A 26,607-nucleotide genomic window follows, 5' to 3' on the forward strand; every position below is an offset into this window, starting at 1 on the left:
TACTTACTACCAAATTAGTATAGGCTTCAACAGACAGACACGAGCCCTGCCCCAGCCATGGCCACTTGGATTTGCGTTAGAATTTAACAGGAACCATCGGCTAGAGATCCCAAAGGACATGAAAAACTCCAAAGCAGAATCAGAACTTAGCAGCATTCTATAAAACTATAAATGTATGACTAAAATTTTGCCTAAAATTGAAGACAGCACCTAACTTAGTAATAAAAAGTGCATTCTAATCAGTGTACACATAGTTCAAAAGACCAAGTCTTCAGACATAATAAAATCAGAAGTATGTATTAATATCATTAGGCACCGTTATAAACTTAGTTTCAAGAAAGTTAGTTGTGTATTCAACAGCGTTAAAAGTTCAGAAATGCTCTTTATTATCGCCATGACCTGCGGTGCGTTTTCTTCAAATTCTCCTGACAAATATATGGGCACATGAAGTTAACTTAATTAGATTTTGTCCTTTTACTGCAGGCTCCTCAATCGGCAAACAAATAGCGAATTGCGGCGGACTAGTCCCGTCATGGATTGGACTCCCTCCCACGAAAGCAAAGACAGGAACATAGGAAGGAAACAAGAGACACATACATGAAACTCATCAGAAACAAAATAGAAAACAGTAAAACCCCGAAGATCTTGGTGCCTTCACGCGCTATCAACAATTGTGTCCATTTTGACTTGTACCGCACAATGACATCATCTATTGAGTTGGCTCCGTCATTCACAATTCACGTCTCAACTCAGAACTCGCAAACAAAACGTATCAAACGACGGACAGGAGTGCGCGAAATTCGAATAACAGACTGTTGGGACGGAACAAACGCGTTACCTTTAGCTGAAAGCCTGAAATCCGAAGCAAGTGTCGGACAAGGAACTGGCTTAGCGGACAGAACAGTGAGACACGGCGTTTAAAAGGGGTCCATGTTCCGCGGGGTTCGGGGCCCTCTCCTTCCGCCGCATTCCTTCTCTCCCTCTCTCCTCCTCCTGCGCTTGACACAGCATCTACGGCGGTGCGTCCCGCTTCCCAACCCTGCGACCCCGCGGTGCATCCCTCTCAACTGCCCGATCCATCCCTCTGTCGATTTCTCTCCGGCGGTGCTTTGGGCGGTGACCAGACCGTCGGCCGGTGACTAGGTGTCGGTCCAGTGATCAGGTGTCAACCGGTGACCGGGCCACGTCCGTCGAATAGCATCAGGTATGCATGGTTCTCTCTAGGTCTCGCGTTTCCTCTTTTCTCTGGCAGATGCTCCTTGTCTCCCATCGCTTGCATCTCTCTCTTTCTCCCTGTATCGTGCATCCAGGCCGCACTTTTGCACTTTCTTTCTTACTCGTCTTTCAGTCTCTCTCTCACAAGTTTGAGGCTGCTTAAGAACAAATTGAATCAATCTACTGGTTGAGGAGATGACTTCATTTTGAGTTATTTGCCTGCATCTGTGGTTGTTATGTATGACTGAAAAAAGGAAGAGCATTAGTTGGTCTGATTTATTGCTTGCTCTTGCAGCAGCGATTTTCCTCTAAGTTGGATCACGTTCTTCTTGTTCCCGTGATAATTCTCTTCAACTGTCCCAGAAGATACTGAAAATGGTAATGGAGAAACAGCTGGCACACCCTTCTCTGTTGCTTCTGATGCCAAGACATTGTCATTCTCAGAGATAACGATTTTGTTCATACTTCATAGTCTAGATGTGAAGCATTTGGGGTTGATAGTCTAGACCTTGGCCCTCTAAAAACCAAGCTCTTTATTTACAAGTTCCTCTCCGCTTGACCAATGCACTGACCTCCGACCTAGCGATTTCCTTCTTTTTTCAGCCCATTATGTTATAATTTGGTTTTTGCTCTTGTACATTTGTTTTTTCTTCTTGGTGTTATAGATGGCAAAGCATGATTGTTGTTAGAAGGAAAACGACTAAATGATGACTTGCAGGTTGATAGTTCCCTTGATACATGGCTATGATGCAAGAAATGTACGCTATTGCACAACCAAGCACATTTGAATTATGGCTTTCTTCGGTCATGTTCATGGCGCACAAGCTGATTGGCTCAGTCCAATGGTGCAGAATTATTATAATGAGCCAATCTTATGTTTGGCCTATTATGGTGGGTGTGACTGAAAGTCTGAAACTGACTAATCTCCATTTGGCAGCAAAACAGTATCACTTGCAGATACGAAGATGTTATCATCTCGAATTGTCTTTTTCTTCTTCCACTGTCTTAAACAACCAATCTCTATTTAAATAAACATATATACAATCAAACAATTTGATTGTCACATGTGGTAATTCACTTTCTTGTATATTCTATAGTTATCTTGTATTGATAACATATCTTCTTCTCATCATAAGCAACCGTTTTCGTTGCTTCCTTTTCCTATCTCTTGTTCTCAACCATTAAGATAGAATTTCAGGTGCTAATTCTACCATATGAATTGGTGATGGCTGAACTGATATAAACTATCCAGCATAATCATGCCCTTGGTCCCTGTACACTTCTTTTTCTCTTGCCTGACAGGAAAGCCTCCCTATTGCTTTGGCCTTGGGAAGCACCTCGGTGTTGAATTATAGACCTCCTTAAATTTAGAGGCATTAAGCCAATTCCTCTAGCCTCGGTGGAGAACCAAGCAGCTAGGTTCAGTTTCTTACTGTGGGTCAGGTTGATATCTGAAGAGCCATGTAGCAGGGAAGCAGCATTATTAATATCAGCCCCTTGCCAAACAAGCAGAGTGATATATATCTTGATTTTTTTAAGTTGTTAATTGTTTTATCAAACAATTTCAGAGGGGCAGTGTCAATGGTGGAAGACTGGAAGTGTATAATAAACAGATAGATCCACACGTAGATGTAATGAACTGATAATAGCTCTCCACAACTCACGAAGGTGAAACGTAAAGGCTTATGAGAACAGCTCACACCGAGGTCATCAAAGCACTGCACAGTCGTGTTATTGTACTAAAACCTTCAAAGAAGCATACAAATGAATGGGAAAAAACAGATCCTCTAATGCACATCAAAGGAGGACCTCTCTAGCTGATAGTTCAGCTTTCACCAGCTGACATGCTATTTGTTGGAAGCTTCAATGAGTAGAGGACCAGAGGCTACCAAGAAAATGAAGGATGGAAATAAGGTACCAGGTAGTGTTTTGGTTTGGGTTCGGGGGTGAGTGGGGGAAGGGTAATGGAATGTCCAGCATCAAGAGGGCAGCCTCAAAATTGTTTATGTATGCCCTAATTCTGTACTAAAATCTTAATGATTTTAGATGACCAAAACACAATAATAAACAAATAACATTACAAGTGTGCCTCTGCAGATGTCAGGAACACACGCCCTTATATTAGAATACATTGGATTTGGATATGAGTCCAGAACCATATGGCATCTTTTCAGTGATATGTATATATCTGTGTGTTTGTGTTTTGGAATAAAAATACAAGGAATGCATACAAAGCACAAAAATAATATAAGAATAAAAAAGAAGAAGGTTTTTTTTTTATTGGGATGGGAGGTTGGGTTGTATTAACAGTGTTGTTGTCACAGAAAACCTGTATTAAAAAAAAAAAACTGATAAAAATGTTGAAAATAATGAAAAGAAACTATCTTTTCCCCCCTTTTTTTAAAAAAAAAACTCCAAAACGAATTTTTCATGTTTTCTGCACTTTTATGTCTTATTTTCTTTTTTTTTTTACATCATTTTTTCTTTAAAGTTCAAAAACTAAGTGCAATTATTCATCTTCATTTCTATCATTACTAAAACATCATTTTTATATTTTTATTTTTCTGTTTTTTCGTTGGCTTTCCATTTATTTTCTAGCTGCAAGGTTTTTCTAGGATCCTTTGGGCTAAGTTATATGGGTGCTGTTTTTTTGTTAACGCGCCTGACCTGGGTGCGGTACGAGTGCGACCAGGATTCACACCCTTATATATCGGGCGCGGTCAAATCTGAACGCGAGTCAGGTGCACTCAAATCGGGTTACGAACATTTTAATCCATTTGTTGGTTTTTTTTTTTTGTTAACTTTTATTTATGTAAAACTTGATTTAACGCCCTGTTTGGTTGGAGGGAAAGGGATGGAGGGAAAGGAAAGAAAAGGGGAGAAGAGAAAGGGAAGGGAAGGGAATGAAATGGAAAGAGGTGATTATAAAGCTTGTTTGGATAAAAGTGAATGGAATAGAAAGGAAACGATACAATTTATAATAATACTCTCAATAGTCAAAAGGTTGGGAGGCAGGGAGAAAAAAAAACGTGGAGGGGTATTGTGGGCAGTCAACACTTTTGCACTTACTCTCTTTCCTTTCCCTCCCAATCCGTCCGATTTGGAAGGGATTAGATTTACACTATACAATCATTTCCTTTCCTTTCCCTCCCCTCCCATCCAAACAGACTTTTCTCTCTTTTCCTCCATTTCCCTCCTTTATAATTAGCCAACCAAACACAGGAGGGATTGCTTAATCCCTCCCTTTCCCTCCCTTTCCTTCCAACCAAACAGGCCATAAGGCTCCTGCCGTTACCACTTCTCTCTCTGTTCGCTGCTCCCTCTTCATCTTCTACTTCCAGTGGCAGCATCCTCTTCTGTCGAGCGTCCGCTGCTCTCACTCCGTCTTCTACCTCCACCGGCGGCATCCTCTCCGTCCGGCATCCGCTGCTGTCTCTCTGTCTTCTACCTCCACCAGCGGCATCCTGTCCATCGGGCGTTCGCTGCTCTCTCTCTGTCTTCTACCTCCACCGGCGGCATCCTCTCCGTCCTGCATCCGCTGCTCTGTCCGGCATCCTCTGTTGAGCATCGTGGGAAAAATTGGGAACCCTGGGTAGCTTCATTTCATAGAAATTTTGATTTCCTTTTTGTACACTTGAACGTTTCTCTGAGGTCGAAACAATGGACCTTCGAGCAGAACTTTATCAGATGCAATAAAATCTTCTCTTATTTCCTTTGATCAAATTGCGGTACAGTAGGTACTTGGTTACTGCTGGTCATACTTAGCAACTGTGTGACAAATGCAGCCTGCAGCTCATTTTGAGGTGTAACCGTATAAGCCCTCAACTTGTTTGATGAAATGTCTGTTTGTGTTTTTTTGTTTTACTCTTCTATTCTCTTCTTTTCCTTTTAATACTACTTCGATGTACTTGGCATGAACAGGTTCCCGTTTGTTAGTTTGACATTTTATGAACATGTTTTTCATAATAAATTTTTAATAATGGCTTACATTGGCTGTGATATATGGCTGCCTCATTGCTGATTATGTGCCGGCATGCCACTAGGTGCTTTTGTCTCTGCTAATTCAGTTTTCAAGAGAACGTTGGTTTATGTGTTAGAACTTTTCATTTATATCCCACATTTACTACATTCTACCTAAATGAATTCTTTTTTCAATAAATGCCTTTTTTATTTAACTTGAAATTGTATGCCTTCAAATACATGCTTAGTGACTGCAATAACATGAGTGAAGTTATCTTGCGATATACCCATAATGACCTATGAAGTATGACTCTGCAGTGGCATGGGCCACCTTTTCTTGAAGAAACTGAAAAAACAGACAATCCAATTCAGTTGCATAATGCTAGAGATCCATTTTGTCTTCCACCTCATGTCAAATGGTCCAAGAGAATCTCGTTTCTGTTATTCAAGTGCATGTGCATTTGTAGAACTTGAACGCCACTCTCATTGATGATGGATGAAGTATGAACTATGAACTCAAAACTGGAGTATATTTCTTGTTGAATTGATGATTGATAATGATATCATGATTTGTAAGTTGCAATTTTGATTTTGTTATTTGATAATTTTGTGGTTTATAGACAATTTTTGGCATATATATTACATATATTATAATAATAAATTAATAATAATAATAAATACCCTCGCCGCACCTCCGCACCTCAACTTTTTGACATGTGCTGCTCCGGCACCCGCACCTGCACCCCGCTCAGTTATATCCTACATGCCCAATTTTTTCTCTCAGATTTTCTGCTTTGCTAAAAAGTACCCTAGAAAAACCTTTTTGCTTAAAACCCATTAATGATATTTTTGACAATGAACAGTAGATACTGTATTTGACATTATGGCAGATGTTAGATTGAATAAGCAAGTTCATGTTGCTAACAAATGGAGTATCCTTTTTCATTGCTCACAATGTTGGTGCAACATCTAATTTTCTGTGAGAATCTGGAATTATGCATTGGTTTGCAACATAAAGCAGTTGGAAGATTAACATATCAAGCTTTATAGTAATCATCCTTTTGGTAGTTGTGTGTTTGCTGTTGGTTGCGGAAGGCTGGAGGCACTTGTTCGTCATTCCAGTCATTGTCCAACATTAATTATTAAATTGTTTCATTTATCTCATAAAAGTGTCATTTGATAGATCAACGTGTCTTTTTATTCGTGATTTAACAAATTGATTACTCAAAATGTTGTGGCACCTGCTATTATTCTAATTTTACCATATCAAGAAGCTGCTGATGATTGTATGGTGGGGATTTTCTGATTACGTGTCTCCAAGGTTAGCTGATTCATGGTCATTAATTTGGAGTTCCTTGTATTGCTATTTTACTGCCTCTGGCCCTCCAGGAGAGGAGCACACTATTGGCTTGATTTGCACTTTCCCAATACGAGTTGCCACTTACCATTTCTTCATCTATGACACTGTAAATTCTAGATATTGTACTGATCAGTTTTTGTATGAAAAATTACATTATTTTGACAAACCTGATACATTCAAATTAATAAGGCAAAAACTTGCAAACAATGTTTTGATTGTAAACTTCTTTGAACAACTTCACGTATTGTCATATTGGACCAACAATGAAGCATGTGTTTCTGCAAATAAGAGTTTTAGTTATGTGTGTGTGTTCTTATGGCCTCTCACAGCATGTGCCCCTGTCCATTGCACCAGGGCACGTGCTGTGAGATCACACGCCTGGTGAGTTCGTCTGGTGGGTGATAGTGGAGGAAATCCCCATGAATCATGGGGGCACAAATCAAATCTTAACATCATTATATTGGATTCAAATTGGTTTCTAATGGTATGAAATACTTCGGTATGAATTTTGAAAAAAACATATCCAACAATATCGGCAAGAGCAGAGAGAATGATTTGAGTTTCCTCAATCTTGACTATTGACAGTTTAGGTTTTGGGGTTTAGTGTCCTTCAAAAACTTGTGCTCAACCTATGATCTTTTGTGAGGGCTTACCTATGGCCTCTGGGATCTGGGTCTTTAACAAAAGTCTTTGACTACACGATCTGTACCAAGATTGCAACATCTGACAATTACTGGGCTTATATCAGAGAAAGCATGAGAATAGCACTTGACAAATGCAAGGTTCTCTCCCAATACATCATTAGAACGGTGACATCAGTCAAAAGGATTAAGATTTGAAGCGGACCCTGACTGACGTAAGCAATGACGCATCAGTCACATCATTCATCTTTGTCCTCTAGTAGCAAGTGTCGAGATGCGTCGGCATCTATGCCACGCACCCTCAATTATTGTACTAACGCGTCTGCTTTAAGCAACGCGTTTTCTTTTGTCTGGATGCGTCGGCGCCTCCGCCACTCGTCCTCAATTATTGTACTCAATCTTATCTTGTCACGCGTCTTCATGGCGTGGAGTAGGAGTCCCGCACTCTATATAAGGGACTTAAGTCGAAGGTGTAAACCATCTTGGAGTTCCCAAAGGTTCTACTCTTCTTTAGGCTATTTTACTTGTTCGAAAGTTTGGAGCATCGTCTCCTCTTTCCAATAATATTCCTTGTTCTTCTTTTATACTACCTTCATCCCGTGTCTGCACATTCCTCTCAGACGAAGACAATGAGTGCTTCCTCCTAAAAACAGAAGCTGTACACACAGCTTCAGGAGGCGGGAGAGGGGGAAGGATCATCAGAAACCGTCTCTACAACCTAACTGTTGACTTCGAAAATCCTGAAGTCAAGACACAATCAAGCAAAACAATACGCTGATTCAGTTGGTTACTCAAGTAATCGACAACCAAATAAGCTTGCAGCAAAGCTTGCGGAACTTTCTTCTCAGATCAAAACCGCAACCACAATAAAAGGCACCCTATCAGACTCCCTGATAGACGAACTCGGAAAGAAGTTTAAGAATCTTTCCATCGGCAAACCAGTCAAAAAGAAAGAAAAACTGCACGTCGTTACAGATCCCTATTCTATCCTCAAAGACGAGAAAAAGTGAATCAAAGATGGATCGACGACCGTCAGTTAGTTCATTTCAAACTTAGGCTTCAACTTCTCAGCCTGAATTTAAGGATCAAATCAGAGATTATAACAACGGCCAAAGAAGACGTTACAATCTCCAGAGCCCTTATCCGGCGTAACCACCGAGAGGTTCTCGAAGAACAGCTGCAACCTGAGCAGCAGCTAAGGAGATCCTTGCGCGAACGAGCAAATATGGTACCAGCAGAGGTACTATACTTAGCACGCAGCAACACGAATCAACATCGTGTTTATCAACACCTATCTGAGAAAGCGATCTCTTGCCTTGATGATCAACAAGTGGACCGACCATTCATCCAAACGGAAAGCTACCAGGCACTATACAGAAGCAATTTTTGGTTCATTCATGTCGGACTGGTACAGGTTCGACTACAAATTTTGCACAAAAGGGACGAAGGCACACAGGCCTTAGTCATCTTCCGTGACAACAGGTGGCAGAATGACCAATCAATATTCGCCACCATGGAGGTAGATCTGTCCCGGGGGAACCAAATTATTTTCATCATCCCAGACACGATCTTGACAATAGGAGACTTCTACCGCCACTTCCAAATCTCCATCCAAACTAGGAGATACACCAATTGGCGGAATGGAGAAGCAAACTTAATCCTTACAAGAGGATTAATTGGCAGACTATCTAACACACCAAATATGGCGTTTGCATACCAAATAAATCATGTCACTGATTATTTGGCCAGCCATGGTGTAACAACCATCCCTGGAAGGAGGCTAAACATTCAAGCTATACAAGGCCTCAACTGGATTATCCGGCCCTCAACACCGTCCACCCCTATGCAACCAACAGAGTCAACAAATCTGATCGACAGACGCATATCTATTCGGTTCACCGAATACCAACCTGCTCCTGAAAGCGATGATGAATCACAGATTACGGAGCATACTATACTGGCCCTCCTCAGCGAAGGCGTTGAAGAAGAGGACGAAATGGCCTATTATCAATATCTGACCATAAAAAAGGAAGCAGAACAGGTGTCGAAATACGACACCTACGATGATGATTCAGAAGAATTCCTTAATCCTTGGTCTTCCGGCGAACAAGAGAAGATCTTCATACTCGACGAGTACGAATATCCTCGAAGGAATGAATTATCATCAATCATCGCATCAGCAACATCAGGAACCACAACAACACAGTCCCTATATAACCCTCCAGCAGACATCTCTATGAGTATGCCAAGGTACGCCCCTGCAACAGGAAGAAATCCCCCCATCAAACCAGAGGTGGATTTCCCCTCCAGTAGCCGCATAAAATTTAAAGGAGGCATGAACGACGAAATGTGGAACTTGCCCACAGCAGCTCAAGCAACAGGGGCGATCTTCGTCATTCCAAAGCAAATAGGCCTATTCCATGATGTCTTCTCGAGATGGGAATCCATAACCAAAAATTTGGTTTCAGAGAAAGGATTCTCAGACGCCAAGGACAAGGTCGAATTTATGGAGAACCTACTCGGAGAAATCGAGAAATTAATATGGATTCAATAGAGGATGCAATATCAGGCCGAGTACGAAGCTCTCATTGCCACTGCCGACGGCAGGGAAGGCACGCAAAACATTCTATCACAGATGCGCATAGTCTTCTCTTTAGAAGACCCAACGCAAGGATCCACAGTAATCCAAGATCAGGCGTATCGTGATCTAGAAAAATTATCCTGCAGCAATGTGAAATACATCATTCAATATATGAATGACTACCTCAGACTTGTTGCCAAACATCCAATCCTTTTGGTTAAGCCTCTTTTCTCCTGTAGGGCTTGTTTTGCCGTATACGGGTCCCAGGAGTCTGCCAAGGTTAGGGATGAAGTTCCTGGTGTAGTTGAGTATCCCTAACCATGATCGTAGTCCGTTTGCCGTACAGGGGTGCCAGGAGTCTGCCAAGGTTAGGGATGAAGTTCATGGCGTAGTTGAGTATCCCTAACCATGATCGTAGTCCGGATTTGCTTGTTAGGTCTGCATCCTGTTTTTCTACGATCTTTTTTATGATGTTGGGCTGTAGTCGTATTTCTCCATTGCCAATGATGGCTCCGAGGAACTCTATCTGTCTCTGCCCAAACGTCATCTTGTTGGGCTAAAAATTAGCCCATTTGTTCTGCATCTTTCCAGTAGTATACGTAAGTGCTTCGCATGTGCATCCTTTGAATATGAGAAGACTAGTATGTCGTCTATGTAGACGGCGATGAAGTCTTCCGTTCCTTTGAAGCAATTGTCCATCTTTCATTGAAAGATTGCAGGGGCATTCTTCAATCCAAATGGCATGGCGAGCCATTCGAAAAGCCCTTGTGGTACCCAGAATGCCGTTAGGGGTATCGACTCAGGATCCATGATTACTTGACGGAATCCGCTTTTCAGATCAAATTTTGGTATATTTTGCTGCCGGAAACTTTTCTGATAATGGTATTAATACCTGGCAGCGAGTTCCGTGTTGTCATTGAGGCATTTGTAGTTGAAGACCAGCCTTTCCTTCCCCCTTTTGACTTCTCCTGTCTTAGGGTCTTGAGTTGTTCCAGAATAGACAATGATGGCCGTTGTGCGGTGCTGGCTTTGTGATGGTCTGATTACTCCAAGTTTCAGCAATGATGAGATTTGTCCTTCAAATGATTCTTTCATTTGAGGTGTCACATGCTTCAGCGGCCTATCCTCAATGATGAAGTCTGGATTCTTTAAGGTGATCTTGCAGATAACCTTGTTTTTTGACCAGTGTTTGAAGGGATCATCTTCAATATATCCAGCCTCCTTTAATTTTTCCATGATGGGCTGGAATTTGGTCTTAAAATGCTGAGACGTTGGTCCTGCTGTGTATAGGACTGCCTCCTGGAGTAGAATATACTCCAGATCATCAATCTCTTCGGTGAAGGAAGAGATGATGGCTTGTTGTTGAGTGTTAATAACGGTGACGTTTTTATAAAAAGTAATAACATCACCTTCAATTCTTAGTCCTCCTTGCATGGCTCTGATGAAGTTGCACCCGATAATCATCTGGATTTCTCCTCCTAGGTGCATTGAGAAAGCATAAGTGTAGGGGATTTTGAACTGGTTTTCCCCTATCGTCATCTTCCCATATCTCAGTTTTTTGTTGGCACTTTGTTTAGAGTTCACGCCTGTAAACTAGACGGTGAAGGTATTATCTTCCAGGACTTCCTTTGGGACTGAGTTCTGGTCAATGCAACAGGTGGTTGCACCAGTGTCCAGGATAGCTCTGACGAAAAATGTCTTGACTTCAGGAATTTCGAAGTCAACAGTTAGGTTGTAGTGACGGTTTTTGATGATCCTTCCCCCTCTCCCGCCTCCTGAAGCTGACATACAAGTCTTCCTTTCAACATGACCGAAGCATGACCCCAAATGCCTAAATGGAATGCAAAAAACACAGGCTTCATTAATTGATCATTAGTTTAATATGACAATAAATGAAGTGGTTCTCTCTCTCTCTCTCTCTCTTTGTCTCTCTCTCTCTCTCTCTCTCTCTCTCTTTGTCTCTCTCTCTCTCTCTCTCTCTCTCTCTCTCACACACACACACACACACACATGAGTTCAAAAATTATCTAGAAACTATTAGAATTGTATACCAATAGTCTTGTTTCAGAATTCATCAAGAAAATGGATTATTCAAAATAACATATATGCACATAAATGAAACTATTTTAACTTGTCCTATTTCAGGAAGGTTTTTAACAATGTTGGGTTAATGTACTTTATTGATGAAATGCTTTCAAGTTTCAGAAATCCCATCACATATTACTCCTTTTTAAGTATGAACAATTACCAAGGACTTGGAATTTTGAATATAAATGATATGTTTAGCTGATCGAGATAAATTATCCCCCAAAACTATTCGTTGTGTCTAAATTGGCTATTGGAAACTCAAAAGGGTTGAGTCCTTTGATGTCAAAAACAATAAACTACTTGTTTGAACTTTGAAGAAATCTTAGTTCTATTAAAAGTGAGCGTGGATCTGAGGGCTCCAAAATGGTTAATGAGATTGTTGATATTCTTTTCTATTTGATTTACCCGCTAGTTATGAAAATGATAGTATTTCTCATAAACAATTAAATATAGTGTTTTAGCTTCGACATTGATGAAAATAGCGAGCATGGAACGAGTGAAAATAATTTGGAGACCCATTCCCAATGTAATGCTTTTAATAATCTTATTATTTATAGTAAAGAAGTTTAATTTTACACCTATAAGCTCATGATCAACATAGGAATCAAATTTTAAAAACTTAAAGCAACATCCAACTCTTAGAAGAGTGAGAATATCTAGTGTTTCAAATAGGTTTGGCTATGACGATCCATTTTCACCTAAACGTAGTGCTTGTCAGCTTGCTATACATTCTTATTTTAAACCATCAAATTACAATAGAGTTGAACACTTTGAATTGAAAGAATCCATGAAAATTGATGATCCACTTTGATTTAAACCAATGGCAGAATTGTAAAATGGTGCTTCGTAGATAATCCACTTAGTATACTATAGACAACTTAAGCTGCTTATGTACTTCTGCATTACATGCCTGATATAGCTCATGCAGCTCATGTGGCTGGTCAGGTTCAGCATGCTGCAACTTCCATTCACATCAATACAGTGATATTGATTAATATTTAATAGATACATTGAAGGACTCTAAATAAAGGAGTTTTTTTTTTTTTTTTTTTTATCTTCCTTTTGGCTGTTATAAGCCTCTTTCGTGGGTCTATTCACATATATGTGGATGTGCACCATTCTTACTTCAGCACCATTTAGTGGGAAGGTGCATAGGTCCCTAGCATAAAGGAGATTCTGACTCTAGTTTAACCTGCAAAAGCGCCAGGTTGACAGGCTGGTTTGGCATAGAGCAGCCAAGGCCAGCATCAACTCAGAGCTGGAGGTGGGTTGAAGAAACTTGGACCTGTCTTTGTATAGAATTGATGTACAAGGTAACACAAGCATGAGTTATCTCCACCTCCAGGAAGTGAGCAAGATTGATTTGAACTTCTCAGTTTCATTGTATTAAGCCCAAAAGGTTAAAATGTGGTGGCATCCAGTTTAGCAGCTGTCATTTTGGTCTGGTGAACCAAATCAAACATGTATTACGTTGTGTGGAATATAAGCTGTCAAAAGAAAAGGGAAATCCAATGATGAGACGTGCATCTATCTCGCTTCAGTTTTTTTGTTGTGACTTTTTTTCTTGTTTGCCTTTGACAAGATTTGGAAGAGAATATGGTAATTCTTTAAGGGGATAGTGATGCTTCAGGTATATCTCAGCTTCCAACCTATGTAGTCATAAGTTAGGTAAAGTGTAAATATAACCATGGGTCCAAGGGAGTTAGAATTCACGTGAACATTGATGAACTACAATGGAAAACCTTCCTAAGTGCCAAATTAGTTGGCAATATTTATTTGTTTTGTTTCTTCTTGTTGATGTAACATTTATAGTTCAATAGTGCTAGTGATGCTTGTCACACCATTTTGTAATGAAGAAACATGCTTTTACTTTTGTCTAGGTTCAATATGAACAAGGGAAGCGGAGTGGGTCTTGGAGGCATTGGTGGTGGTGTTCTTGCTGCAGGCCCTACACAAGCAGCTGCTGTAGCAGCAGCTCAAAAGCAAAAAAATCTGCTTCAGCGTTTGGAAGGAGACATTGCTAATATTGTTGACAATTTCAGTGTTTTGGTTAATGTGGCTCGGGTAATTCACTCAGATTCATGATGTTGACAATGTTTACTGTCTTTTGCACTCTCCTAACTACCTGATTGGCCCACTTTTTGATGGTTTCTCAACCTCCTATAGCTTTGTTTTTTTTTTTAATCTAATGTGCCTGTTATTTTAGCTTTAAGATAAACAGGTTCAGAATTGTAATTTGTCCTCATAAGGCCTATGATTGTTTGCATGCTTTGTCTAATCTTTTGTGGTACTAGTATTGCCTCATGCATTTTTGTGGACGTTCTTTCCAAGTTCCTTTATTAGTCATTCTTTAATACATTTACTCATGTATACACAAGCCCATGTATCTCTAGTCTTTCTGTTGGACTCTTCTCCTTTTCTTTTGATGGAATCAATGAGAAGATGATTTTGTTTGTGAATTCATGAATCACTCAACTCCTCTTCTTAAATTCTCTTCTATTTTTTATTTGTTATTCTTCCTTACAACAGCGCCATTTTTCTTTTTTCCCCCTATTTACCTTCCATATTTTCCCCTTTCCCCCTTCCTTCTTCCCTCAAACCACCTCACACCCACTCTCCTCTTCCTTATCCATTGATCTCTGTTTTTCCCCCTTCTTTTCATCTCTCTTAATTGGCCTATTTTTTCAGGGTTGAACTTTTTTCTTACTGGGTTCGACTTTGGGCTTTTGGCATGTTTAGTTAATCAATAATCTTAGTTATTAGATCTATGTTAATATGGCAAGTTGGTCAAATTTTTCATGGTTAGTAGTTGGTAGGGTTCATACAGTTAATGGTTATTGTGGACATGTTGAATGTCTGTATGACTTCAACCTTCATGTATATCGTGGGAGTATGAATTAAATATCATGCGTGTTCCTTTCTATCATATGCATTTACATTTTAGTGTGTATATATGATGCTAGTGTTCAAATTTCATTGCTTCTGTTCTTCTAAGATTAGTCTACTTTGTGCTGAGATTTGTTTAACATATGACATGTATATTATGTTCTTTAGATGGAAATACATGTTTGATAATGATTTTAACAATCAGGAATGTTCCTTTTTTTTTTGGCTTGCACGTTTATGGACCACCTAGAACCATCTAATCCCCTAGGCTAGGCTTTCCTATTGCCTTTGACCACACAGAATAAAAAATCAAATTTACTATGACTTGAGTTCCAGGGATCAAAGATGTAATGATTACAAAACCATGTAATCTATGGATCCTTGAAACAGATGATCTAAGATCTTTTTAAGGATGATGAATGTGAAAGATCTTTTTATGGATGATGGATGTGAAATCCTCAGTTCTTAGATTCCAAGATCTGAAATAACCTTAGACTATCTTTGAATGGAATCTTAGCAATAATGAAGAAGCATGCAACCATCTAAAACAATAGTTGCCCAATTATCTGGCTCATCCGATAGACGTCTTGGTTGAGAAAAATTAAAGACAATTGAAATTTCTCCTCTATTGTTTGTAAAATTATGCCTTTCTTTATTCATCCTTGTTTAGTTGCACCTTAATGCTCATTGGACGGGACCTTTGGATGCCAAATCAGCAGATATATAATGGGATTGTGGCTTTCATAGAGCAAAAGGAAGTCCTTATTCTGTTATTCATCTTCTGGGTTTCCTCAAGGGCTAGTTATTACGTTAGAAACTCTATCATTGATTGACTTGTTTTTTTGGATAAGAGTTGATTGTGATGAGGTTTCTTGGTGTATTTTTTGTCTGCATGCTTTAACAGTATGTGAAAAACATGTATTGTATTGGTTGTTCCATATCTTGATTATTCTTTTATACAAGGAAATCTTGTTTCTAATGAATCTGCTCCCGTTTCTGTCATTTCTGCAGCTTTAGCGATTTAAGATGGACAGCAAAGCTTTTCTAAAATCCTTCCCAATGCTGGCATGTCCAGCTCATGAATCTTTTTGTGTAGAAGTTCTCTTAAGCTAGAAGCCCTTATGTTCTTGTTTGAGTTTTGTGGAACCTGAAGTTTATCTTCCTGTAGGTCAATGACCCACCCTACCGAAATTCTCAGGAAGCATTCCAGATGGAGGTCCGTGCAGCTAGAGTGGTAATGCCAGGAATTTATTCAATGTGTTTATTTTGGTCTGGTTTTATAAGTCTACTCAGTTGCTCTTTACTGTGTAAAGAACAATAAGCAACATTGCACACTCTTTGATTGCTTGAGATCTTTCTTGGTATGCAGGTCCAAGCAGCTGATTCACTGCTCAAATTGATTTCAGAACTAAAGCAGACGGCAATTTTCTCAGGCTTTGCATCTTTAAGTGACCATGTCAAGCAACGGAAGCTTGAATTAGGCCAACAATCTGAACAAACTGAGCGTCTGTTGGCAACGATTAGTGAGCAAATGGTTGCAAGTTTGAAAGAAATTGAATCTCATTATTATTCTTCTGTTGTAAGGACAGATCAGACTTGATAATACTTGAAGATACTTCCTGTAAAGCACTTGTTTTCTGGTATTCAGGTCAGGTTATTGTAAGCGACCAAATGATCGCAAATATTCACTCATGTGTTTCTAATAGGTCAACGGAATGAACCTTTTCCCTTGGTAAAATTTAGAATGTAAGAGTTAGGCAATTTAGCCTTTGTGCAACCCTTTGCACTGACTAGTATATCCCGAAGCCTTTTCCAGCATCAATGGGTGACCAGAGAATTGTTATATTTGTTAATTTTTTTTATTTAATAACTGCTGCTTGTTATCCCAGGAAGGGAGAAGACCATACCTTATGAGTGATAGGCTTATCCCAATGCCGGCCAGCTGGGATCGGATCAATGAATGGTCAGTCATTTCTTGAAGGGCAAATGCTCTCTCTCTCTCTCTCTCTCTCTATGAAGCTAATTAGCTGGTTAATTAGTCCCAACAATTTATTATTAAGACCTCAGCAATTTCCAAAAGCAAGCTTGCGTAACAAAGGAAACAAGCTAATGTTTTCTTATCTTCCACCCCTTCTTCATCAGGATTCGGTGTTGTCAGGTCTTCATACTGCTTGTGTTTGATGATAATTACATTTTTGACCTTAAAATAACTAATAAATATTCTGAAGTATTTGATGAATGAAAAACCTTCATATTTTGTGGTATGTGTGACATGCATTTGCCGATGCACGTCAACGTTGTTAGGTTTCCTCACAGTTGAACTAACAATTTTTGTACGCTGCCAATAATTCTCATCGGTATCACTGTCAATATTTTTGCTGTGTGTACCTTAATTACTTTTAAGGGTTGTTTGGTATAAGGAATACTTTGTGAATGTTTCGTAAATCTGTCTCAAAGATTGAGACATGTTTATAGAACAATAGAGCTATTGTTCCATAAACCTGTCGCAATCTTTGAGGCAGATTCATGGGATGTTCAAGTGTCCTTTTTTTACCAAATAACTTCTGGTACATTATATCCTCCATTGTTTTCTGTCACTATTTATTTTCTACATTGAATATATATATATATATATAAAGATACAATTTCCAAGTGACCATGAGATGGTTTGTCTAAAAATAGAGTAAACATAATCGTTAATGCAAGAAAAAGCAGAAAATTCTCATTTGATTTAATTGTTTTATGTTAACGTTATAAAAGTATATCAAAATTGATTTCCTTAATTAACAATTTTGGAAATCATATTTGTATCATGGCATGTTTGGTATAATTTTTACATTTATTGTAAAATTTTAACTGCTGTTATGTTTACTTAAATGTCAAAATGGTAATGAATTTTTTTGAAGTAATAATAACTTCATAAAATATCGTTTTTCTATGTCCTTGCTAATTCCAAATGGTTTGAACATATTCTATTTAGCTACAATAATTTGGAAATCCAAAGGGTAATTCTATCGTGTTATTTTTATGTTGAAAGCGGTATTTGAAGATGAAAAATAAACAATCCAAATTAATTAGAAAAGATTTTTCTTGCTTTACTTACATTGTTTTTGGGGATATGCTAGTTACAAAAAAGTGAGAAGAAGATTTTGGAGGATTTTTCTTAACAACCACATTCAACTTTACATCTTTTCTGTCCTCATTTCTTTTCAAAATATACCCAAATATCTTGCATATATACAGAAAGCTAAAGGCAGGTACCCGCTGTCTCCTTCTACACTATACCGTGTCGGCTCGTTTGGGCAGCTGCCCACATGGACCTACACAATTTGCTTGTTTATGTTTTGGTGATCCTCCTCTAATGCTCTTCAGCCATTTTTCCATGTACTTGAAGGGTCTAAAATTTGGTTACTATGTGTATTAGTGCCCCTTAGCCAAATTTTTTGCTCAGCCACTTGTTATAATCCTTCAAGTTCTTTGGAAAAATGCGGAACACAGGAACTGTGATGGAGCCATGGAGGAGGAAATGAAGAGGAGATCTTTTGAGTTGGGTGGAGAAATCGTGAAGGGGACAAAGGACAACTCAAAAATACTGCCCTTATCCTTTGAAACACATTGTATAGTGTAATCAAATTATATGGGTCGATACACATCCTGTCAGTCCATCGCCCAAACAATAGTTGGAGGACACAGGGTTTCTCGCGGAGGCGATTCGTTCTGTCCTTGCACGAAGTTGCCCAGGGTAGGAGATGTTGAGGATTCCAAAGCTGCTCAAGGAGCGGCTGATGAATTGCAAAAAATAATGGAAACCCACGCTTGAATTCATATAGTCACCAACCAAATTCCGAGGCAGGTGTGGGCAATTGCATGAATAGTTCAACAAAAAATGCCTATTTTGATATTGGTATCTTAGGGTAATTTTCTTTATTTACATGTTAATGCACCTTCAAAATTTTAAAGCCTCTTAGACCAGCAATTTCTAGCTCTGCCCCCGTCACCAACCCGGGCTTCATAATGTGGCCCAAGGTGGAAGAACTTTGCTGCAAAGGAGAAAGAGAAGCAGCAGTGGCTTGAGATGGGGCACTCTACTGTTGTGGAAGGCTATGAGAAGAAGCCAAATGTCACGACCCAATTTTTGACAACAATTTTTTTTTTTTTTTTTTTTTTTTATTAACATAAATCATAGCGGAAGCAACACTGAGTCATGACCAAAACATAAACAAATGCACCGTATTAAAATAAAACATATGGACCCAAACAACTAAAATAAACACAAGTCCCCAAAACCGACGCAGTGTCCAGAATGCCAATGCCCGTCCATCACAAGACCAATGTCGTCACTCCAAAGCCAAAATCTATCAAGGACTACCTGTAGAGATAGAAAGAAAGGTCAGAATTCCTCTGAGTATGAGAAAATCCAGCCATGAATGAAACATGGCCCAAAATAATGTTTAATTTCGTATAACGATTCCAAAAAGGCCTTATAAACTACAATCCATAGGTTTTCTAAAACTTAACACATATCATATCACCAAAGACAGAATGAGGTGTGCACAACCTCCAAATTTTCGTAGGCTTCCAACCGTGGTTCTCTGACAATGTCATGGTCATCGTGCCGAGCAACAGAAATCCCCGTGGGCACTCACGGGCAGAACAGAACATCTCTTCACCAGGCGATCCAACGGATCGAGGGCACCTGAAGTGAAGCCTCCTGAGATATCCCAGATCGCCGCTGCAGCAGCATGGTCTCTCTAGGAACCCGGGTGGAGAGACCAGGAGTCTCGCTCCCAAACAGAAACAGAACAGAATCCCGAGCCCTTGTGCCGCCCAATACCCTGTGGGCCCTCCAGTACAGCCAGAGGAGTGTGACCACTACCTCCCGGGACGAAACCAAACACTGGGTAAAACAGAAAGCTCGCACTCGCATAAACCATCGCACAAAGCCCACGTTTCGCCTTCGAATTTCAAAAGTGAGGGTTTCTCCTTACTAGACCTTGTCTAATACCCCTCTCAGAAACCGCCCTCAGGCTCGGTTTCCCAAACATAATAATTCAACCATTTTAAATCTTAATTTAATGGCACCAAAACAAAATCGATAATACGTGCACTAATATAGAGCATATCACATCCAGACTAAACACAACAATCACCATTTCAAAACAAGGGGGTTCAATACCTCTATTCCTGAAATTTAAATAATACAAAAGGTACCACAGAGCAATAATACATAAAATTACGGTTTTTCCATCGAAATTGCAAACCAATTTATAAAAACCCTCTTTTGACAATTTTAAGAATTCAAAGGGTACTGATTCACAATTTCGAAAGAGTTCTTTGGTTCTTATAGAAAATAACTTTTGCGGACCCCTTTTTTTGAAGATGTTTTTAACAAAAACGTTGCGGCATGAATGATTAAAAATTTTAACAGCCTTTTCGTGAATTCTGCTTAAGAGGTGGACCCGCTTTGTAATTTTTGAGTCTTGTTATAAAAACGAAACCCACTCGTTTTCTTCATTTCTCACCCGCGTTTTCTCTCTCTTCGTAAGGGAGCTCCTCTTCTTTTTCTCGTTGGCTTTCTCTCTTCACAACAGCACCTTCCTCGCCCGGCGGTGGATCTTCCTCCTTGTTCAAAGGGGGGAACAAACCAGAGAGAGAGGAGCGCCTTCCTCTCGCGAGCTCCAACGCTCGGGTCCTATGGCGCCGCCCACCGACCGTCCGACATTTCCCTCCTAAAAATCGCCGCTTCCTCTGCCCTCATTTTGCACCAGCGTGGGGAAGGCAGTCTACCCAAGAGCCGATGCTTCAATGGCTCTTAGTCTCCACCTTCGCTGCGACGGGGATGAACCATCAACGAAGAGAAACGGTAGGAGGAGGACGCTGCGTTTCACCTTTACTCAACCAGCGTGAGGAACAATGGCTGGTTTTCCAATTGGTTGGGCGATTGCCTCTATTCGTTGGCAAACTCATTGTGTTTCCTTCCTTTCCTCCTTTCTGTATGTTGGTTTTTCCTTTACTGTATGTCGAGCAGAGCAGGCGTTGCCCTCTGTCGACGTCGTTCTGGACAATAGAGTCTTCCCACTGACATTCTATATATCAAATTCCATGGTCAAACCCTCCGTGAGGGTTCTGTATATAATTTTATTGAAGTTGGTTTGATTTCTCTAACGTCTCCTTCATCTCAGAGATATCTGCTATGTTACTCTAGTCTTGATTTCTCATGAATGAAATAACTACAAGAAGAAACAACGTAGCAACATAGAACGACATGCTTCACCTTCATATCTAACATGCTCTCTTTTAAAAAAAATCAGAAAAGAGAAACAACATCACATGAACATCCGAGAGGTTCCAAAACCTAACAAAGACTAACATGCCTCCGGTCATAACTTTCATGCGGTTTGGTCAAATCCTTGAACGAAGCCCATAACATAGAAATTCATACTCAGTTTTAGGGTTCTCACGGATGAACATAAGTAGCATACGTACAGAAAACCAAAATACAGAGGCTTCACGTTTATGACTGAAATTTCTCTACATGGATTCATCTTCTAAGTATATAGGTATCCATAAGAGATCAAAATACATGGCTTCATGCTTCAATCATGGCTGAAAATCCCCATACCTTCTAATCGAGATTGATTTCCAGCAGCAACCTCTTTTTGCTTCTCGTTCCTTTCCAGCAGCACAAATGAGGATCTCTTCCTCACCTTCTCCCTCTTTCTCTCAAAGTCTTTGCCGTTGAGCTTTTTCCTCTGTGAATGCAGTAAAAGAAATGATCATTTTCTGAAACATGGGGTTAAATAACCCTCTACAGGCCTTCTTAATTGTCATCCATTTTTTTCTTTTCAGTTTCTCACAAGAAAGGAAACGGCCTCTTGATTTCCTTTCTCATCCCTTTAATTCTTTTCAGTTAGAAAATCATTCGTCTTCTTTCCATATTATTCCTTTTATAATGAAAATGGGCAGTTTCAAAAGAAAACGGAAGGATTAACGTCGTGGGTTTTACACCAAATGAGCTGGATATAGTCAACCGTGTTATCGTTAGAGCTGAGGATCAGACGCTTGTTTTCTTGAATCAGTAAGTTGATAAATTCCTCAATGCCATTCTTCAAATGTGAGGAAGCTGCTGATGCATCAAAAAAGCAAGAACTAGTCCAATATCTGGCTTCGCCTTTCTTACAGAAAACAGTTCGCTCTCCAAAAAAAAAAAAAAAGTCTCTTTTCGTGAACATATAAGAATTAATGGCGGATAGCTCCTTCTGTCTCTCAATTTCATGGAGTCTCCCCAGGTATACACATGATAGGTTAATCCAGCAGACGTCTCTCCCTTCACTTGCTCGTGAACAAATGACACAGCGTGGTAGAGAGCATGAGATTCCTTTCGTGCCAGGTAAAAAATTCAACATTAATTAGCTGAATAAGATTCCTTACTTCATTCATTGCCTATAGGGACACAAAGTTGGGCCTCCAAGGTACCACACCGAAAATTAGATTCGACATTTCTCCGAACAGGGCATAGTTTTTTGTCAAAATTGTTTAGTTGTCGTTTGGCGGAATTCTTATAAGCTTGAGCATTTGCTGTAATGATATGAATTGAATAGAAGTAATCAATTTCTACTGAGATTGTGACGATTCCATAGGAGTGTTCAACTGCAATGATGCTTTTTCCAACATGACATTTGTAACATCTTCTGGCGTTATTTGCTTGCTGTCTTTCCTTCTGCGCATTACGATGGTGTGAACCAAAGTGGTTGACCTGTTTAACCCGCATAAATTTAATGTCGTAACGAAAGCTGATTTTAGTTGCCTAGAAGAAGGGGTTTGTTCTGTTTGGAAATAGGATCAACTTTGAAGGAAGAAGAACAACAAGAACACACAAGAAGTGGAAACCGATAAGCAGATGCACGTTGGCATTTATTGATAACTTCGTGGATAACATGATATTCTGAATCTCTCACCAATGCATGGTAGGTTTTAAGGATCCTATCATGTCATGTGTGTCACTTGTGGCCGTTGGCAACGTGACTGGCTCCAGCAGCGGCAGAGGTTTCCTTTTTGGGGACTGGACACCCGTATCTGCAGCCATGACGACGAGGTTTCTCGGGGTTTTCCGGATCAGAGTCGCTGGATTCAAGGAAGAGGGAACGAAGACACCTTCTTCGCACTGTGGGCTCGACTAAGAGTTTCCTTGGCCGAGTATTGGGAATCTCAACTGGGACAATTCTGCTCTGTTGCCTGGCGGGTTCAGTGGTGTTGTTGGTAACACTCAAGTGGACACCTGGGTTGTTATTGTTGCAGGAACTATGGTACATGATGGAATTATTGATGCTCTGAGCGCTGTTGTTGATGTATGCCATGAAAGGCTTCCCCGTTTCATGGAAATTCTTTTCCCTTTCCTCTTCATCGCTTGATTGCTCAGACTTTTCCTCACGGTTGACCTTATAGTCTCGAAAGATGTGCAGGGTGCCGTCTTTTCTTTTGATTCCATGCGATATGTCCATGATTGCCCCTTTATTTTCACCGGCAAGTGTAATGACCCTGACATCCGGATCTTCTTGAAGGTGCGGTTTTTGCGCATCACTCAGCTTGTCGTGCAGCCGCGAAATGCCTTCCTTGATATTTCGGCGGAGACCTTGATCGCCTTGACGCGCCTTCTCCTGTTGATAAACCTCACTTTCCAAGTGTTTATCTTTTTGCCGAACCTGGACCAAGGTTTTGGTTTCTTGCCCTCTTGCGTCACTTGAACCTAGAGAAACATGTCTAAGTGGTGGTGGCGGTGGCGGCGGCGGAGTTGCCTTTTTGTCGATCGTGGCGGTTTCTTTCTCTTTCTCTCGCTGAACTGCAGTCTTTACGTCTGACGATCGGTGGGCAGACAGGGTTGCAGGGTCATGTACACTGTCGGGAGATTTCATACTTGGATTTTCCCACTTCTCTGCCTCTTCTTTGCCCTCGGCTTTGTCATCTGTTGTAAGTGCATCTACTTCAGGAGTGAAGGTAAGGATTTCAACTTTGGTTTCGCTCCTGGGAACGTCTGATGATTTTGGTATGGGCTCAGGTTCCTCAATGTGATTCGATTCTTCAGGCTTCGATGAGACTGATGGTTCTTGTCCAACGTCTTGGATCTGGGTTAGAGGTTTTCCAAATGTCTGGCCATGGGAATGAATTGGAGTAGCGGTTGGATGAAGCCGGCCGGATGTAGTTGGCGGCAACACACTGGTTCCTTTTGAGGTGGACTGGGACTGGGGGGGTGCCGCTGCTGCTACCTGTCGATCGGAGGGCGTCATAGTCTGTTGAGGTTGTGTCGGTTTGAGGATAGGTTCTGTCTCTGCTGCCTTTGCCAAAGGAGTCTTCGAAGCGGGTTGGGGCTTAGAGTCGAGCGGTGATGTTGCAGGAGCCTTAGAAGAGGAAGCAAGCTGGGGTTTCTGGGGTTTGGCTGCGGTTTGTAGCGTGGAAGGAACCGTTGAAGCCGGTTGGCGATTAGGATCAAGTGGGATGGTAGCTGGAGCGGCGGAAAGAGGTGGCTGGGAATTAGATTTTTGGTCTACTGCCCTTGAAGGTTGACCCTGTGATGCCGGTTGAAGTTGCGGCTCTGTCTTGGACGGAACCTTCATTGGCTGGGGTGGAGGGGTAGGCATATGTGGGGTCTGGCGCCGGGGTTGAGGTTGTCGGGCAACCGACCTAGTGGTTTGTGGGTCTTGAAAGGTTGGTGCGGTGGGGGAGGGTAGCTTCAGACCAGCGGGCGGTGCAGGGGGTTGGGACGGAGGAGGTGGCCGAGAAGCTGGGGTTCGTGAACTTGGCACCTGAGTCTGAGTTGCAGGGGCGGGTGCAGCTGCAGCTGAAGGCTTCTGTTGAGATGGTGGCTGAGTTGTCACTGGCCCTTGGGTAGTCATCGTTGGTTGTGGAGGTGAGCGGGTCGGCCCCCAGCCCGGGAACCAAGAAGCCATTGCTTGCTCAGCGCGACGGTTTCCACGGCCGAACATTTTTTATGATGTGTTGAGAGGCAAAGGACCAGCTTCGGCTGTTCAGGATAGCTTGATGGTGGTGCGGAAGGTGAAGTTGGAGAGAGAGAATGGGATGATATATCGATCGGATGACAAAACTATGTATATATACATATCTGTGATTCATAAATAAATAAGAAGAACCTTTCGTGGTGTGCAGGGATGAGGGGAATTGTGTGTACTTTGTGGACAAGAATTTGAAGTGAAGTGTAGTTTTCCTGGCTTAATTCAAACTGGGAAATCCACGCCATTCCTGATTCCTCTGCTGCCCCGAATCCTTTTCTTCTCCCACCGCCAATGAACTCCAGGAAGAACCGAAGGCATGGCCGGTTACTTGAGAGGCCGTTACCTTCTGCTGTAGGGAATCCACCGCGGTGGTGAAGACTCCTGCACCCACCGACGTCAGGAAGAAAAAGAAAACAGTGTGGTGCACGCAAAGGGAAGAAAATGCTCGGAAACCAACTGAGGCTTTTGGTGGTCGAGTAACCTCGTCTACGGCGGCCCAATGTGAAATCTATGGTCACTCCCACAATCATCCATCCAATCATACTGGCTTGGTGCCCGCATGTACAGCATACCATTTTAGTAACATCCTCCAAATGAAGGCCAACGAACCCACTGTAAGCAACCATACTACAGTACGAAGGTCTAAATCCAGAAACCATGTGGCAGAAATTTGGACAAGAAATGCTTCCGATTTCTCGGACGTTGCATCCTTTGTCATTTAAATCGTTCAAATTACTGCATTGACAAAGTAGCTCATATATATATATATATATATATATATAGTGGCCGGACTGCAACCGCACTCCGAGGCAAGCCGATCAGGAGACATATGTTAAAATAAAGGCCTTACAACAGCTGAAGATCACGGTGAAAGATCTCTGCTTATGATAAGCAATCGGATTGAAGATAAACAAAAGGAAAAAAATTTCAAGAGTTGTCATGTTTATCCAAATCAAGATATATTGTGACTCTAAAAAATATCAATAAAGAACTCTCTCCTTCGTACTGTGTGAAAGAGAGAGAGATTTCTCTCTTTGACGTGGATGTAGGCTGAGTTTAGCCCTGGCATTAGCATAAAACAAAGAAACTAGGAAAAATAAAACATGTATTACTTTCCCTGGCAACCAACTGCACTTTTGCAACTACATTAGCATAAAACAAATAAACTAGGAAAAGTAAACTTTTCCTGGCAACTGCACTTTTGCAACTTCTTTTTTACTGTTTTACATTGTAGATGGGGGAGAACTGAGAAGGGGAAAAGGAAGGATTGTCTGGACTCTGCAGCATTTTCCGTCCACCAGCTTGCCGTCGATGTTTTTGGTTCCTTCCCCACGCAGAATTACTTAAGGGCAAGTGTGTCCATAAAGTAGAAAACATAAGCCGTGGAAACCCAACCACTACCGATCGAATAGGAAAAAAAAAAACAGGAGTCACCTGCTTAGATGGGTTTGAAGGAACCACCGGTGAGTCCAAAGAAAGGATGCGGTTGGCGTTGAGGAACTCGACGTTGCTGACCAGCAACAGCATCGCCATTGCCAACAAAATCATGGCAATCCTGCAGGACCTCAACATTCCACTCCACCGTTGGCTTCTGGGCATCCCCCGCAACCCATCTTCAGACTCGGCTACCGGATTTCCAGCGTGGTTGTCTTCAAAGGACCGGAAGCTGCTCCAGAGAAAGACTCGGCCAGTACCAATTTTAATATACTGGTCGCTAAGGACGGGACTGGAAACCAAGACATTGATCGCTGAGGCCATCAAGAAGGTGGCACTGAAAAGCACCAAGAGGAGGTTCATCATACGTGTGAAGGCTGGAAAATACCTCGAGACGATAGTGTTTGACAGAAAGAAATGGAACGTCATGCTCAT

At 41.0% G+C, this 26,607-nt stretch overlaps 2 protein-coding genes across 4 annotated transcripts; one reads left to right on the plus strand and one right to left on the minus strand.

Moving 5' to 3' along the window:
• Positions 1–911: 911 nt before the first annotated feature.
• LOC116264950 (mediator of RNA polymerase II transcription subunit 22a-like) lies at positions 912–16,508 on the plus strand. 3 transcript variants are annotated; one of them, XM_031645423.2, is made up of 5 exons: positions 912–1,204; positions 1,511–1,593; positions 13,726–13,909; positions 15,900–15,965; positions 16,101–16,508. In XM_031645423.2, the coding sequence occupies exons 3-5, from the start codon at positions 13,733–13,735 to the stop codon at positions 16,329–16,331; spliced, it is 474 nt and encodes a 157-aa protein (XP_031501283.1). In that variant the 5' UTR covers positions 912–1,204; positions 1,511–1,593; positions 13,726–13,732; the 3' UTR covers positions 16,332–16,508. The 3 variants fall into 3 exon arrangements, with proteins under 3 accessions (XP_031501283.1, XP_031501282.1, XP_031501284.1); XM_031645422.2 differs by lacking the exon at positions 1,511–1,593 and having other exon boundaries at positions 922–1,204; XM_031645424.2 differs by lacking the exons at positions 912–1,204; positions 1,511–1,593 and adding an exon at positions 4,687–4,807.
• Positions 16,509–22,614: 6,106 nt separating this feature from the next.
• LOC116263945 (uncharacterized) lies at positions 22,615–25,419 on the minus strand. Its single transcript, XM_031643781.2, has one exon. It carries the CDS (start codon positions 24,709–24,711, stop codon positions 22,732–22,734), a length of 1,980 nt encoding a protein of 659 aa, XP_031499641.1. The 5' UTR covers positions 24,712–25,419; the 3' UTR covers positions 22,615–22,731.
• Between the last annotated feature and the right edge of the window lie 1,188 nt (positions 25,420–26,607).

The sequence above is a fragment of the Nymphaea colorata genome, chromosome 11, assembly GCF_008831285.2.
Source record: "Nymphaea colorata isolate Beijing-Zhang1983 chromosome 11, ASM883128v2, whole genome shotgun sequence".
Classification (NCBI taxonomy): Eukaryota; Viridiplantae; Streptophyta; class Magnoliopsida; order Nymphaeales; family Nymphaeaceae; genus Nymphaea; species Nymphaea colorata.